This window comes from Suillus bovinus, assembly GCF_016758785.1.
Source record: "Suillus bovinus strain UH-Sbo-P2 chromosome Unknown EDB93scaffold_32, whole genome shotgun sequence".
Lineage (NCBI taxonomy): Eukaryota > Fungi > Basidiomycota > Agaricomycetes > Boletales > Suillaceae > Suillus > Suillus bovinus.
The window spans coordinates 220,052-236,763 of NW_024542088.1; the positions used below are offsets into that span (position 1 = coordinate 220,052).

General features: G+C 45.5%; 5 protein-coding genes across 5 annotated transcripts; 4 read left to right on the plus strand and 1 right to left on the minus strand.

Annotated features, from left to right (window-relative positions):
• The first annotated feature begins 517 nt into the window (after nucleotides 1–517).
• On the plus strand, nucleotides 518–1,488 carry EDB93DRAFT_476525 (uncharacterized protein). Its single transcript, XM_041456498.1, has 2 exons — nucleotides 518–800; nucleotides 861–1,488. The coding sequence occupies exons 1-2, from the start codon at nucleotides 600–602 to the stop codon at nucleotides 1,419–1,421; spliced, it is 762 nt and encodes a 253-aa protein (XP_041307178.1). The 5' UTR covers nucleotides 518–599; the 3' UTR covers nucleotides 1,422–1,488.
• A 127-nt stretch (nucleotides 1,489–1,615) lies between these two features.
• Nucleotides 1,616–3,112, plus strand: EDB93DRAFT_1250979 (allantoicase; the record flags this gene model as incomplete). Its single annotated transcript, XM_041453096.1, has 9 exons — nucleotides 1,616–1,673; nucleotides 1,725–1,810; nucleotides 1,865–1,953; nucleotides 2,002–2,069; nucleotides 2,126–2,187; nucleotides 2,242–2,358; nucleotides 2,406–2,559; nucleotides 2,607–2,682; nucleotides 2,731–3,112. The coding sequence occupies 9 exons, from the start codon at nucleotides 1,616–1,618 to the stop codon at nucleotides 3,110–3,112; spliced, it is 1,092 nt and encodes a 363-aa protein (XP_041307179.1).
• Nucleotides 3,113–6,621: 3,509 nt separating this feature from the next.
• On the minus strand, nucleotides 6,622–7,248 carry EDB93DRAFT_1104427 (uncharacterized protein; the record flags this gene model as incomplete). The annotated part of the gene is made up of 4 exons (XM_041447411.1): nucleotides 6,622–6,632; nucleotides 6,675–7,005; nucleotides 7,061–7,134; nucleotides 7,224–7,248. 4 exons carry the CDS (start codon nucleotides 7,246–7,248, stop codon nucleotides 6,622–6,624), a joined length of 441 nt encoding a protein of 146 aa, XP_041307180.1.
• Nucleotides 7,249–7,465: 217 nt separating this feature from the next.
• Nucleotides 7,466–8,463, plus strand: EDB93DRAFT_1086360 (casein kinase I isoform delta; the record flags this gene model as incomplete). The annotated part of the gene is made up of 3 exons (XM_041445966.1): nucleotides 7,466–7,541; nucleotides 7,607–7,881; nucleotides 7,933–8,463. 3 exons carry the CDS (start codon nucleotides 7,466–7,468, stop codon nucleotides 8,461–8,463), a joined length of 882 nt encoding a protein of 293 aa, XP_041307181.1.
• A 1,778-nt stretch (nucleotides 8,464–10,241) lies between these two features.
• On the plus strand, nucleotides 10,242–11,762 carry EDB93DRAFT_1104429 (uncharacterized protein; the record flags this gene model as incomplete). The annotated part of the gene is made up of 8 exons (XM_041447412.1): nucleotides 10,242–10,260; nucleotides 10,414–10,441; nucleotides 10,648–10,692; nucleotides 10,823–10,937; nucleotides 10,999–11,096; nucleotides 11,153–11,519; nucleotides 11,567–11,713; nucleotides 11,736–11,762. 8 exons carry the CDS (start codon nucleotides 10,242–10,244, stop codon nucleotides 11,760–11,762), a joined length of 846 nt encoding a protein of 281 aa, XP_041307182.1.
• Nucleotides 11,763–16,712: the final 4,950 nt, after the last annotated feature.

Sequence of the window (16,712 nt, forward strand, 5' to 3'; positions counted from 1 at the left end):
CTCGTACCTCGGCTCGCTTAGAATAACCATCTACGAGTAGCACACCTTAAGCGAGCTAAATGACACGAGCGTTTCTGGAATGGCTGGTCACCAGTCTACAAGATACCGGCGCAAACTTGAATCCATCAATTTTCCAAAAACCTCTTTCTTGGCCGCAAAAAATAAGGAGTAGGGTTTTGGATGCCCTCAACACCACGAAAAGAGTATGCCGAAGTCATGGTGTATAGTCAGGAGAAAAATGAGCGATCGCAGGTTGGGCAAGACACGGAAATATATAGAGACAGGCCGGGGAACTACCGAGCGTACACTTGGTGGTGGATGTGGAGCTTTGGTGGGAACGCTTGGGGAACGCACATGTGAGTCTTGCTTTCACGGGATTAACATGCCACGACTGGTCACTGAATCGCATGAGCTGAGTTGCTGGCAAGCGCTAGACCAGCTGACTTAAGGTGCACAAAATTGGTCAGCGTTGTCTCATGCAAACACCCACTGGACGCAAGCTCAGCATGTCACAGTATATGTCAGACTGGTTACGAGTCTAGTTCACACCGCGACTGTCATCCTTGGAACATTCTCGCCCTCCATTACATACAGTAAACATGGTCAGAGGACGCAAGAAAGATTTGACTGCTCCCCCTACACGACAGCTTACACAGCAGCGCGATTACCGGGCGCGTAGAGCTCAATATCTTACCGAGCTTGAGCAACGATGTCTAAGGGCCGAAGAGGAGAATGTACGATTACGACGCGAGCTAGAACTAGCTCGAGCTGCCATGCCCTTGGGCTTGCCACAGGAAGTCGTATGTTACACTTCAGTTCTTCGTTTCAAATTTGCAATTCATTGTAGATTCTTCATTTAGGCACAAGCATCATCTGAGCTACTCCGCGACCTACTAAACGCTTCTGCATCGATCGCGCGCTTCCAACAGATCACCGCACCTCGTACGCCAGTCCCTCCCGACGACAATTCCTTCCATCAACGCCAACCACCAATATCCTCATATTCACAACCACCCTCAGGTCCTAACGGCCTTCGCTCTTCCGAATCATCCTCCCCTCGTCAAGCACCTTCACAGCCCATTACGCCTTCGCATATTCTTGCTCTTCAAGAATCTCGAGCTCGCATGGCACCTCCAAATCAGATACTGTTCCCTACTGATGGACAACGGAAAGATCGAGCTTCTGCATCCTCGTCGGCCAGTTCGCAAGCTCAAGCAACGAGCCCATCGCCAAGCCTTGGTTCCGAAGAGTGTTGTGGGGGGTATATCGATTGCACTCAACTATTAGAAGAGAAAGAGGGTGAGGTTGAGGGTGATGATGAAGAGGGAGAAGGAGACGAGGATTTTCGAATGTATCATTTCACACACACGTCACAACTTCGTTTCAGTCAAGGTGACTTCCGAAAAGATACTGAACGCTAAATACTTGGAACAGCAGTCAGAATTTCGTATGGTGTAGCTATCCTGCGTCGCTGTTACATTGACATTGAATCCGTCCCAGGCTGCAAGTTACAATATTCAACAAACCTACGTTTATACATGCGGTAGCGGTTGTTCTAATTATAATCATATCTCATGGCCGACTTTGCGGGCTTATCATGACAATGCAATGTGCGATGGCGTATGAGGTAGTTCCGCTGGAAGATTTCTCCAAAGAGTTTGGGTCGACAACAGGTCAGCTGTCAAAGACCATATCCCTTCTTCAACTGAGCTGACTTTCTACAGAATTGTCGAGTGTATCTATAGGAGGAGAGGTAGTGCATGTTTCGGATGAATTCTTCGCTGAGGCACATCAACTACTGTTAGTCGAGGTCAGAACTTGAACTCCGTTATTTGATACCTTGATTGAATAGATAAGTTTACAGCCGCCCGTAAACCTTGCTAAGCAGTATGGACCGAATGGAGAGCTTTATAGCGGATGGGAAACACGGCGACATAACCCAACGTATGACTGGTGAGCACTTTGTATAACCAATGTATCGCAAGAGGACACTCTGCACAGGTGTACCATCAAACTGGGAACGACAGGGATAATCACTGGTTTCGACATTGACACAACTCACTTCAATGGTATGCTCGGTTTATCGCTCGATATGGGACCAGTACTTGACAGCATCGTTGCATAGGCAATGAGGCGCCAGAGGCTTCTGTTGACGCTGCCTATGAATTTCCAGGCGAAGAAACAATGGTACGCGTGATAGACTCATGACACCATCAGTAACAAAGCTGATTGACGTCCCAGTGGAAAGGCATCCTTCCTAAAGTACGACTGGGACCATCACGCCGACATCTCTACAAGATACCTGCGACAGTGCAGGCTACTTATGTTAGACTTAGAATTTATCCAGATGGGGGAATCGTACGTGTGTGTGTGCTTGTTTTCTTCAAATACCTCATACTTTGCAGGCCCGCTTTCGCGTTTATGGTCATATCACGCCCGTATTTCCTGCAAATCCTGTAGAACCCTTTGACCTTGCTCAAATTTTCGCGGGCGGTAAGGTCATCGCTACGTCCGACGACCATTTTGGGTCAAGCTCAAATCTTCTTCTTCCGGGCCGAGGTCAGTTGACATCGGAATTTCGTTGCAGCTTTTCTTACAGACCACAGGGAAAGATATGGGGGATGGATGGGAAACCAAAAGAAGCTATACAAAGGATCATCAGGACTGGGTCATCATCAAATTGTAGGTTTTACTCGCTTGTAGACTGTCAAGTGTCATTCACGTTCTCAGGGGTGCTCCAGGATACTTGTCAACGGCAGTCATCGATACCATCCATTTCAAAGGCAATTTTCCAGAGAGTTGTGATATTCGGGGCATATACAATCAAGACGTCGCACCAGATGCGAATAGCGACGACTGGAAGATAATTCTATCGCCCGTTAAATTGGGCCCCAACCGCATGCATTTCTTTCGGTTGAGCAGCCCATGCGAGCAGTACACTCATGTCAAGGTATCAATTTGCCCCGACGGCGGCATCAAGCGGATCAGGATCATAGGTGCGATGGCGGCAAAGTGCGAGGCAGATGTGGCAGACACAATAGCACAGGCAGATGGAAAACACCAAACCACTCTGATTATCGTTGAGGAGGGTTGGGAGATTATTGAAGATTGAATATGCCATTTAGTTACAGGTCGACTACGCAAAGGAGCTGTATTTATAACCTTACTAGTAAGCCAGCTCAGGTCATTCACCATGAAAAGATCAGACTCTGCTCAACACCTTAACGTTTAACTTCAGCTTAATCGATTTATCCGAATCGCATACTATGTGCATTGTACATAGTAACCAGTATTCATCTAAAAGTCGGATGCGCTCGATGAGTGCTCCATGAGCGGTGTTTGATTTTAGGCGACCGCTTAGGTGCCATTTGGACAGCGAATTTCGCATTCGAAATTCAAACATTCATCATGTGATCTTGCCGTGGGACTCTCCAGGAGAATCCCGGATGCCACTCGGTGGGTGCACTCCATACTTACGCTGACAACACATCGTTATCATGACAAGATCTCACTCATCGAGCTCACGATCAAGCCATTCCCTTCGATCCAAAGGCCAGGTTGATGCACCCTCTACTACTACACGTCGCAAACCTGCTGCTCACTGGACTACTGAGGAGGAAGCTGCCTTGATCCAGTACCTCCAACAACACATGAGCACCACAGGTGATGCCACCTGGCACAAACTTCAAGAAAACAGTTTTCCAGGGTGCCACCCAGCATCTCAAAGACAATTTTCACCAGCAGCAAGGCGGTGAGAAGGTATGGTCGAGTTGTCAGACCAAATGGGTCCAATGTGAGTACTGACTACTACAGGTGTGCCAGGCACGCTGCATGGTGTTAATACTGATTGTAATTTCTGTAGCTGAAGACCTCTTATTACGGTGTCCTCGAAATCAAGAATGTGTCTGGATTCTCTGTGGAGTGATGTGGATGGCGCAGGAATTTTGTTAGAGTATGAAGCAACATGAACGAATTTTGTCAAGGTATGTAGCGGCTATCTCAACTATACTTGCAACTCACCCTGTATTATTTTGAAAGATCCATAAAGCTGCAAAACCGTTCAAGAACAAGAGCTTCCTGCATTTTGAGGCCATTCACCACATGATGCCACAGAAGTCCCGAGGCAATTGGGTCTGCCAAAACAAACCTCCAGTCACATTGTCCGAGGACTCAGGATCCATTCCGCCTGCTGCACATCATATGTCACACTCTGATCCCCTTGCCACTGCTGCAGCTAGTAGCAGCACTGCACCGCTGCCAGCACAACCACTTGCTGCTCCACCATTAGCACAACCACTCACTGCCTTGAACTTGAGTCAGCTTACTGCAGTGACGAATGAGATCAGCTCTTCTCCAAGTGTCAAACACCACATATTTCAGCCTGGAATCGTACCAGCATCACCAGCCGCTCCATCTACCTTGCCTCATTTTTGACATGGACGCTGTGTCCTCTGTTATGACCAGCGTCAGCTGTCAAGAGAAGCGGAAGGCCAGCACACTAGGCTCAGACATCTCAATTACTAGTTCGTCAAAGCGAGTCCGACCTCCCTCAGCAGCTGTAAAGGCTGCAGCAGGAGAATAGCAGTGCAATGGTCAGTCTTGCTGACATGCTCAAGGACTTCAACCAAACACTTGTGGACACCACAGCCGCAATGTCTGCAAAGGATCTTGCATGTGCGGTTGCAATGGTCAGTGCAAGCACTGTATTCTCAGACGATGAAAAAGTCGACTTGATAGACTATCTTGGATCGAACGAGAGGGAGGTCGTCAAGTACCTGAATATGGATGAGAAGCTCAGATCTGTGTGGGTGCAAAGATGCTTCACTAACATTCGCCTGCAGTAGTATGTAACCATTACCGACCGTGCCAAAATGATTGATCGCAAACTTACCATGGCTTATGTTGCTGGTCGGATTGCAGAGAGTTTCAAGACTATCGTCTTGCGCCAGCTTGAAAACACCTATGTTAAATTCCATCAGTTTGTACTATGCTAATGTACTATGCTAATGGATGTCCGCGCTGAATAGACTCTGCACAATAGTCCTCCCACATTGCCTGTGCTATAGCGTCACGACGCTGTTCTGCACATCGTCTCTCAGCAGCATCAGCAGGCCCATCCCCAAGTTCCCCATGAGCTGCTCCATCCTCTCTGTCGTCTATGATGCAGTTGTTCTTGTTGTATTCGTCTTGATCGAGTAGGTCAGCGTCAGGGTCGTGCCTCTGAATAAAATTGTGCAAGGCACACAAAGCCGCTGGCACTTGTGCTTGAATGCTCATGTTGTACTCTAGCAGTAGTTGTAAAATTCGCCACTGGTGCTTGATTACCCCAAAAATCTGTTCCACTACATTGCGCAGTTTTGCATGCCGGAGGTTGAATAGTTCCTTTGGATTCTGAGGCCTTAAAAAATGCACTGGTCAAGAAAAGCTGTGAGAATGAGAACATGAGAACATACCTAAGGTTAGCCTGCCGCCATTCCTTGAGATGATAGCGCACACCGCGATACGGAACAAGCAGTGCATCACATGACCCGAAGCCAGCATCTGCGAGGAAGTATTTTCCAGGGGGAATGTGCAAGTCCTTTGTGTGTGCAGTCGTTCTAGAGAGCCGCCTCAGTGACAGAGCCATCCCACCCACAAAGCGAGTAAATAAAAAAGAAGTCGACATCGCACATGAAAAGACAATTCTGGGAGAGATATCCTTTACTGGTTCCACATGAACAGCTGGTCCTCGATGGTGGTGAATGCGCAGGATGTGAGAACCTGTCAACAGCACCAAGGCACTGATCAAAAAATCGGACATGCACATCGTTTAAGATTGTGGGAGAGATGGGAGTGTTGTGCTTAGGGAATTGAACCTGTGAGGAGTAAAACAGAGGTGTTGAAAAGAACAGTAACATGCGCTTGAAGTACCTAGGGTCATAAGTTTAATCTTAGACGAATTATAATACAATATTGATTCTCTACTTACCAGTGAGACTGTATCCGATTAACGTTGGAACCTTTCTCCTGATATGGCGGGTCGAGAGCCCTGTGACACAGGTGTACAGAAATATTGCAAGCTGTTCCTCCACAGAAACTCCATTGCGGGACCTTACAAACCCATTGGCTTGTAGGACTTCCAACAAACCATTGAAAACATTGAGGTTCACACTGAGATTGTGTTTGATGTGATCAGGGTGACCAACCGTGAGTTCCAACACCCACGCTTCACCTGTTACAGCAGATGTGTGATAGGGTATGCGTGCACGGTGGGTTAGGAAGTGTGTCTGATAGTCTATGAGGGCCTGGGCAACAACAGCAACTAGAATAAACATCAGGCGCTGTATACGCCCTCATTGCACCATCCCAAGCAGTCCATCGTAGTCAAGTTGTTGTAGGGTAGCAGCTGGCATGGTCGTTGTACAGCACTGATGATCGTTATCGTATTGGAACCTGATACGGTAACCCAGCTTATATAATTATGTTGCATGTGACCACAAATCTGAAATTTGAAAATGGAATTCGCTGTCCAAATGGCACCTTAGTGTCTTTTAAGTTTCTGCACGAGCGAGCATCCCAAATATTTCCAAAACAATATATATTGAGTGAATCTTATGAAAGTGCAAGATTATCACAAGGTAATCAAATCTTATCTACATATCTAGACATACTAGCAGTACTGATAGTAGATATACCTTGTTCAACTAAATCTTTCTTTAAAGAAATGAAGGTGTCATGCACTGCAGGTACCTTACAAATGGTGAGATCGTGTTGTTGAATTAAACGATACTCTGCTCCAGATGACAAAGATGCTGAAAACTCCACCATCTGATGTCTCCTGTTGAGATGCTCCATGAGGACTGAGTGTGTTGCAGCACTGCTGAGTGAAATCAGATTATCGAGAGCATCCACATTGTCCATGTCAAGCTCTGTGTGAAAGCCAGTTTCCCATACAGCTGCAATGATGACAGCATGTATACCAGGATGGTTGACTGGGGACAGCAAATCAGGATCATTCATTTCATGCTAGAGAAAAAAAGCATTAGTCAGTAGAAGTAATAATACAAAAAGAAAAACTTACCAAAAACAAGTACACATGATTCTCAACAAGTAATGGTACACGTTGTTTCCTGTGCATGATCTCCGTGTTTGCGTCTATTGGACAGTTAAGATCGTAATGAACAGGGACTTCACTAGTCATGTCACAGTTTGGCTATGGCTGGCCAGGCTTGGCACTTACTGACTTGCCAGCAACTTGGCGATCCCCATGAACCAAGTTACCTGTGTGTGACTTGGTTCAGTCCACAAACCCACTGAACCAGTACAAACTAGCACAAGCCAAGAACACAGGAACAACAGCTTGAGCCAGCCTCAAGCCACCTTGTGCCAGTTGTTGCGTGGCGTAATTCATTTTCAGGCTTCTTCCCTCCATCTCAGGCTCTCACTATTTGGTCAGATTTGCTGTCTACTTATTAAGTCATCTACCATGAATGTTAGCAAGGTCCTGGTTCAAGTGGATGGCAAATTTAGGCTGGGAGATGTTTTAGGCTCTGGCTCATATGGTATGTACTATGTACTATGTAGTAATTCATTGTTGATTTAGATCCAAACTTGATACACCACTTAGCTGTCGTATATTCTGCATGGAACATCATCAATGATGATTGTGTTGCCCTCCAACTTGAAACCATTGTTGACCACCCATCTTCGTTAGCACGTGAATACCACATTTTGAAGCAACTTGAAGGCGGAATTGGCATCCCCTGCACCCTCTGGTTTGATAGAGAGTCAGTGTATCATGCTCTGGCTCTTGAACTTCTTGGGCCATCACTCTACCAACTCTTCCTCGCAAACAATCAAAAATTCAGCCTTCTCGATGTTGTAAATATCGAAGATCAGTTGGTCAGTTGTTTGGTCTGAGGTCTTTGCAAATAGGTTGACTTACTTTCCTAGCTCTCACGTCTCGAGTACATCCACTCACATAATTATGTTCATGGTGACATCAAACCACAGAACATCTTGATGGGTCTTGGAAATTTGAAGCACACCGCCTTCATCATTGATTTCGGTACCATGAAGACATACTGGAACACAAAAACCAGTGACCATGTACCATTTTGCTATGGTCGAAGTCTCTCTGGTACTCCTGCATTCACCTCAATTAACAATCACTTAGGAGTTGAGTCAGGTCATCGTGACGATCTTGAGTCGCTTATCTACATGTTAATTTATTTATTGTGTGGCTTCCTTCTATGGTTAACCAGTGACGATGAGAAGTTGTCTGGTTCTACCATACTCAAGCACAAAGCACACACTACCATTGTGGATATATGTCAAGACATCCCCATTGAGTTTGCAACTATTCTAATCTACATGCACTCTCTTGCATTCGCAGAAGATCCCAACTACGATCACCTTTGTTCTTTACTTCACAGGTCTTCATGCCTCATTACCTGCACCAGCCACATCCATGTTAGACTTTAGCCAACTCAGTGATCCTGCCACACATCCCCCTGACCAGTGCTTTGTGGCCAAAGCAATCCCTCCATGCCTGTCAAAGGCAACATGCAGATCGACTTGCGTGTGAGTAGTCTATTTTTTACGTCTAAGTCTTTGAACTGAAACTTAGCTTATTTGCAAGGCTACACCCGCGTAATGGCTCCCCATGGTGTGCTGCATCCACACCACAGCGGAAACAGTAACCAGTTACTGAATGATGCTGTTGAATATCTCATAGTTTATATATTATCTGTACATACATTGTACAACTTGTACATATGGGATCAAACATCTCATCCTTATGATATGTTGATATGTGTCACATCAGTGACATCACGCAATGACACATACTGTAACACCCTTATCCATCTCACAGGCCAATTTTGACATCATTTTTGTCTCCTAGACTGGAGGATGTCATTTGGAAGGCTCATGACATAGCCTCTTCTTCAGTACCAATGTCGATAAGGGCATCCAGGATGCAGACCTCATTTTAATTTATGTCAATCAAAAAAGAGCAGTGTTGGTGCTGGCTTTGCTGCAGACTTGAAGTGAGTTTTCAATTTCGTTCTGTCAGCCCTTCTGTTATATGATTGTGTGCTACAGTCATTGACTGTCATTTGAGTTTGAAATTTTCGGATGTCTACCACAACACAACCTGACACAATCTTGAAAATCACTTTCGGGAATGTCACAATAGATAGCTAATCTACTTTGAACAAAATTTTGAAGAACATTAAACAAGACGTTATTCCGCAATGAAAAGTGTGTAAATCTTGGTGTTATCGTATGTTCACCATCATTTGAGTTCACCCAAAAAGGCAGATTTATTCCCTAGTCGCGCAGATTAATCGTTCTTCCTCGCTATCATCTGAGTAATCCTCTTCCTCATCAATGTGGGCGAGTGCCGGCTTTGGGAGTGGGGCCTTGAGTCTCCCAGGCTTCGGTTTGACATGTGTCATGTGTTGTCTCTCCAACTTTGCCTTTGCTCGCTCTTCCTCCCACTGCCTCAACTCCTCCTTATATAATCATGTTCGTGTTTATCGGATCTCGCTTATTTTGCTTCCGTGACACTGATAAGATACTATTGAGACACTCTGCACCAGCAACATTCTGGCAACACACACACTCACTGGCTCCCTTGCGGAATAGAACAGTGATGTGCTTGAAGGTTGTTTGCAGGTATTTATTCAATTTACGAATCTGATTCTAGTTGTCTTGCTTTCAGGGACGCATAATAGTGAAAATTTTGCAACAAAACATACCATCACACATTTGTTCGAGGTCTTTTATACCTATTATTACTGCCAATATGTAGTTAGGCACATAACTCATATGATAGAACAAAAATGTTACATGGGATAGTATCAAATTCGAGTGTCATACAAGGTAAACGCAAATGATGGTGAAAACTCAAATGACGGTCAATGACTGTAATGCAACTGGAACTCAGCTACATCAAGCTCGCCACTCACCATATCGCAAGATTCGCAACTATGGCCACATCATCAAATGCTGTCGTGGAGAAATCTACTATACCTTGCGAGACAGTGGAGTCCATGTGCACTATTCTTTAGGCCAACACTCCCTATCACCATTCCAGTCCATTCATTTACTCCCTTCCTTTCATTTGTTGACTTTTATGACATCCACACTCTTTTTCTCATTCTTCCTTCAAATATTCTCAGCTATTGCAGCTGGCAGCTATCACACTTATCTGAGACTTCCAGCTGAAAAGGGCTCTCAGTTAAGCTGAACCAAATATGAGCAGATCTCAACAAGGTCAGTCCTGAGTCCTGATGTGTCACTTGCAATGAGTAAGTGTCAATTTCTTTCACATCATCCCAGATGATCTGGATGAATGAAAGCATCCTAGTGCTAACGACACTCAATCAAGGGATCTTTAATCAATATATTTATCTGACTGTGATCTAGAACATTACATGGAGCCAATTCACTTTGGGTATGTCCTAGATTTGTTTGTTGCCTCTCTCCCTCACCTCCACTTGGTTCGAGCTCATCAATGTGCTGCCCCATTTTCACCCTGTGATATAGACTTATGACTCCATCCATGCATTGCCCTTGGTATTTTCCACTTGGTGCATGCATTGACATTTTCTGGGGTTTCCCTGAAATAATGTTTATATAGACTGATGATTCTGTAATTAGATTGTCACCACCACCACTGACTACCACAAATGCGAGGCCACCGATGTGGGCAACACAAAGCACAGGCAGCTGTTGCTACATCCACTGCTGCTCCGATCCCTGCTGCTGCTGCAGCTGCAGCTATTGCTACTACTCTTTAAAACCCTCGTCGAAGACAACTTCCTCTTAGTTACAGAACCAGTGATGCAGCTTGCACTGGCCCAGATGAGGGCAAAAGCTTTGACCTCGAGAATATCTCAGGGGATGAAGAGGAATCGGGCAATCCTCCTGCACCCACTGCTATTGCACCAGTGGGCCCTAATCCAAGCCCACTCCAGACCATCATGAGCACCGCCTGGACCAACCCTCTAGCCACCAGCAATCTCAAGCAGGCTAAAGGGTCCAACTGATATATCTCACTTCTACCAGATTGATCCCGACACTAAGGTCAAAACTTGCATCCCTTGTGTGTAAGTACTAAGTATCATATCTGCAATCTTTCATTGTTTCTTACACCCTTCACCAGATCACTACATGAGATTGACAAAACACACAAAGTCCAGGTATACTCAGGCTCAACAGCCAGTTCAGCTCCTCATAACCATGCCTTCTTTCACCACACTGAACTTTATCTGGAAGCAGTGGAGCGTTTTGGCTGGTGCATAACAATAAAAAATCTAAGTGAACGCCTTGCTGAAGGCTGGACACTCACAACAATTTGTGAATGGCTCAAGAAATCACCTTGCACAATGCAATCACTTAGCCCTCCTCCTAACCAGGGATTTCATGCCTCGCAGCTGGCAGGAACCAGCTCTCCAGAAGATGTAATCCCAGACTTCACACTTGACAAAATGCATTTCCAAATTGTAAAGTTCATTGTCGCCAATGATCAGGTGAGTCACAGTTCACCCTTAAAGTCACCATTAACAATTGCCACTAGGCAATAAACATGATTGAGTGTCCCGAATTTAGATGCCTCATCCGTCTCCTGCTGCCCAGGACTAGCCTATTTCACTGCACGAAGGCCCGCAAAATGGTCATCGAGCAATGGCAAGAATACCTCATGGCCTTGAAGAAAGACCTTTTGGTAAGTGCATAATTACTGACAGTCCTACAAAGTATCTTATTTCTTCTAGAACACACAGGGCAAAGTCTGCTTCACATCTGGCCTGTGGTCAGATTATAAGCTCCGGCCGTTCATGGCCATTACAGCTCATTGGATTGCCAAGGTTAATGCAGATTCAATGCTTGTGTTAAAGGCGGCCCTCATTGCATTTCATCACATCCCTTGCAGTCATGACGGACAATCTCTAGGTTCCATGATATTGTACCTGCTTGATCATGCAGACACTACAGCCAAGGTCAGTACTTATTTGTATTGTGTTGCTTGCTCTGACGTTGTTTAGACTGGGCATTTTACTCTTGACAACGCATCCAACAATCATACGGCAATGCAGGAGCTTTCAACCCTACTTGAGCAATGTGGGATTGATTTTGATCCTATTGAACACAGGATACCGTGTTTCCCACATGTGATAAACATATGTGCAAAGCATGTCATCAATGAATACACTGCTACTGACTTCTCCTCCTGTGAGCAATACATGGACGGTTGAAAATAAGACCATCAGGAAAGTAGATTATGTCTGGGCTGTGCAAGCTAAGCCTCTTGAGCAAGCCAGGAATATTGTGCAATTGATTCGTGCATCAGACCAGCGGCGCGATAGGTTTTAGGAAAGCATCCTTAGGGGTAATGAGGAGGGGTGGTTTCGAGATGACAAGGGCGAGCTTACACAGCTCCTGGTCATAGAACTCCTCCTTGATGAACCTACTAGATGGGATTCAGTTTATGTGATGGTAAACTGTTTGCAGACACTCCACCAGGTGAGATGCCACACCATTAAACATATCATAGACTGACTAATTGGCCCAGGCAATAACCACATTTTTTGATGTTTGGACTCAGTGCAACATATCTGAGAAAAGATTGAGTGAGATGGATTGGCAGTTCCTCCAGGACCTGGAAGTGATCTTGGAGGTAAGTACTAACACATTTGAAACACATGATCCATTTTACCCTTTCACACCAGGCACCCCATGCTGCCCAGCAAAAGCTCTCCAGTGAAAGCACTCCCTCACTGAGCCATGCTGTTCCAGTGTTCGGAGAGTTGATCACTGTAGAGCCTCGCATCTCCACAGACACTTCCCTCTGAATTCTCCCACTTTCCCTACAAACTCCATCTCTAATTCACAGGATACGTCTAGTGCATTAGTGCACTTATATTTTATTTCACAGGTTTTGTGTGTGTGGCCTCGCAGGTTTGTGCACTTCACACATCCACACTCACATTGTCCACGCACTCGTCCGTCCATCCATCCCATGTCCTTAGAAGTTCATTGGTGTGTTTTCCCATCATATTTCCTTTTCGTCTAATTGGTTTCCATCGCTAATACTCAGCTCTGTGCTTCACGTGTAACCGAGACCCTATTACATACCTTGCGTACTATTTATATCCTGTTTGGCTTGTTACATCGGACCCACGCGCCTAGCGGCGCTTAGTTATCTTTATTTATACCCCTCTATTATTTATGTACGGGGTCGATTTTCCGCCCACTTTCTTTGTGTCTCTAGATACTAGGAATTTTACTTGTTGTTTGCAAGTGACTATCTAAAGTTGTGCGCTTCAGTTACCCACCTTCGCCTTAGCATCAGCCAACCTTAGTTGGGGTGTTAACTCTCATCTTTCCTTCGTCTATCTCGCTCGTCCCTACTTCGCCCTCACTCATGCATACTACCTTTGTGTCACGCACCTCGCCTTTTGCCTTTCACACTCGTGCGTCATCGTGCACATCCGCTTTTTGTTTATCGCATCATTCTCGCCTCGCGTTTCGTGCATCCTCAGTCTCAGTACCTTATCAGTTGTTTGGTGTCCCTCTTTTTACAAGAGAGGTTTCCTTTTGCTCAGTTAGCTGCCCTTTGTTACGACTTGGATGGTATCTGTTGGTGACGCTCAAACAGAGCGTGTGTCGTCAACGGTCGTGGACGTCCTTGGGCTAGCCCAAGGTTAGGGGTCTTACTTGGCGAGTCTTCGGCAAGTAAGATTTGACGCCTATGTCCGAATTGGGTAGCTTACGTCAAGCGGGTGCTAGACGATGAGCTGTATCTGCCAAGGCTTACGACACCCGAAGGTTAATCGTAAGAGCGTCGTTAATTAGAAGGACAGAAGTCTGACTAGTTAACAGGGGCTTTGCTCATCGACGAAGTCGATGAGTAAAGATCGAGACTAAGGACTTATCCTGCGAAGAGCAGATAAGAAGATAGAATATAGACTGCTGGCTAGGCAGAAAGGATCACTCTGGTGAGAGTAGGAGGTCAAGAACCAAGTAGATTCAAGTTAGGGAATATAGTACATGGTAGCGAGTTTATATAGAGGACAGGAGGCGTATTAGTGGGTGATAACTCGTACTACCAAGAGAGGCAAACGGTAAAGGGCATAACCATAAAAGGAAAGCACGTTCGCGTTGAGACACGGGTGAGGCAGAATGTGCTAGATAAGAAAGTGAGTCAAAGGTCGAAATAAGAAGTGAAACGCGCAGAGGCATGATCGTGCAGCTGCGGAGCTAAGTATAAGTCGCATGTGCGACTGCACACTGAGTCAGAGATCAAGAAAAGGGAACAGGGCAAAGGGGATGCGTCGTGCATCATATCATAGGTTACCGTCCAGATGGTAAGGGCAAGGGGACTGTCTGCAGGATCAGTCAGGTGGTGGAACAGAGCATGGGTATGCTTCGTCAGCAAAAGGATCCGGCCAGATGTACTGGCTCTGCTGAAGCGACAAGTAGAGGGCGAACGGGAATGTGAGGATGACAAGGATGACCAGGGTAAGGTCGGGGTAAGGGTATGATGCAAGGGCTGATACGAGGAGGATTAGGAGAAAAATGGTAGGGGCCCAAGCATCTAGATGTTCTTGTAACACCCTTGGGACAACGATTTCACTTGCGCCTGGGACTATCTGTGTTTGCTTAGCTTAGCACCAACTTTGACCACAGTTTAGATTCCTCATCTTCATCGCGAGCTGGGAGTCTATTGGCCTGCATGCACCTCACTGTAAGCCTGTTGTTGACATAGCCTTAACCTGGGCAAGCAAATACACCGATCAGATGGGTTTGACACATGCTTATGCTGTTGCTATGTGTCAGTCACTTTTTTTGTTTTAATCAATGTTGATCTCTTGATTACTTATGTAGTTATTGACCCCATGATGCGGATGTCATGGATAAACAGTCAATGGGAGGAAGACCACATTAATGATGCCAAGGAGTTCATTGTGAAGCTGATATGTTTATTTAGTAAATGAGCACTACTTTCAACTGATTTGTTCTGCAGATGCATAGCAAGAGAACGGAACAATCTGATCCTGCACATTCTGAACCTGTAGTGGTTCCACAACTGCTGCCACGCACACTAGGCTCACATTGCTATGGACTTCCTGACATGCATGCGCATGCACAACATCACAACGATGGTGATCAAACAGTAGATCAGGAGTTCCCGGCATATGTTATGGCTACTCTTAGTCCCCATGGAACAGATGTACTCACGTTTTGGAATGGGAGTCCATCACGTCTTCAAGTCACACCCTTTGTCGTTAACTGCAAGTTGCTGACCAGGCTTCACAGGCCATGTACCCAACCATATACTCAATTGCCATGGACTACACCCCGGTACAAGCTTCTGCTGTGCCATGTGAGCAGGTGTTTTTATCAAGTAGCAAAACCCATACAAAAAAAAGGAATTGCCTCGACCCCGTTTTGATGGAAGCATTACAGATGGTCAAGTTTTTCCTAAAGAAGGAATGTCTCAACTTCACCACAGGTTGGGCAGCCTCCCAAAGGGACATGGAGCATGCAATGCTATATGACAGAGGCTCTAATGAGCATTTGACACCTACTGCCAGTACAAATGATGCTCTTCTCAGAGCCATTGCAGAGGAGGAGTGTGACAACACCACAGACACTGCTACCATCTATGACAAGTGAGTCTTCTTATTTTTCTTGTCTGACTTTTATTTCTTGCTGTTTGCTGTTTTCCATTTACCATTTACCATGTATTGTCTGCCATCTGCCATTTACCTTCATCTCTCATCTCTTGATTATACTACCTTTGCTCATTATACCGATCTCAATGCTTAACTTGTTTCATGCACTTCTGCATGATTGCTTTCATTTTTCTTTGCAATGCTTGCCTGAGCTTGAGCCACATTGATCGAACTCATTACCACCATTCACAGCCTGCGAGCGTGCTTATTGCCCCCCAAATTTGAGCCATGATGATGGAACTCATTGCTCACTGTTCTCAGACAGTGAGTGTGTTGATTCTCCTTCAAGCTTGAGCCAGGCTGATTGAATTTGTTCACAGGGTGAGTGCATCAAAATTGTGCCTTTTGACAATGGCAATGACTTCTCAGAGACACTCACTCGCACTAAATTTGAAGAGCTTAACATGGATCGTTCCATAAGACTGTCAAGCAAGTACTCGAGGATGCAAAACTAACATCTTTCAAAGACTTGTACTTCGAGCTTGAGCCAGGCTGATCGGACTTGTTCACAGGGTGAGTGCATTGAAATCAAGCCTTTTGACAATGGCAACAACTTTTCAGAGATGCTCACCCATGCTAAATTTGAAGAACTTGACATTGATGATGCGAAACTAAGGTCTTGTGATGACCAGGTACATTCAAAGGCCTATATCATTTGTATACATGTAACCGGTAACTAATATTTCTGTTAGATGTCTCTCTGAGCTCATCCCTCTCCAGTTGTATTCCCCCCTTCCTCCTTCACCGCAACACACTGTTTCTTCAACATCCCACCAAGCCTTTTCTTCAACCTCACACTGAACAACCTCTTTAACACTGCATCAAACTGTTTCTCCATCTGCTGCTCCATGACATCTACAGCAACCTCGGTCTCTGCCACATCTATGACACCCTTGGTCTCCATGACACCAGCTGCAGCCTCCATCTCTACAACATCTGCTTGCGCCCTCGCCTCTGCCTCTAGTTGCCTTCAAAAATCTCTTATCT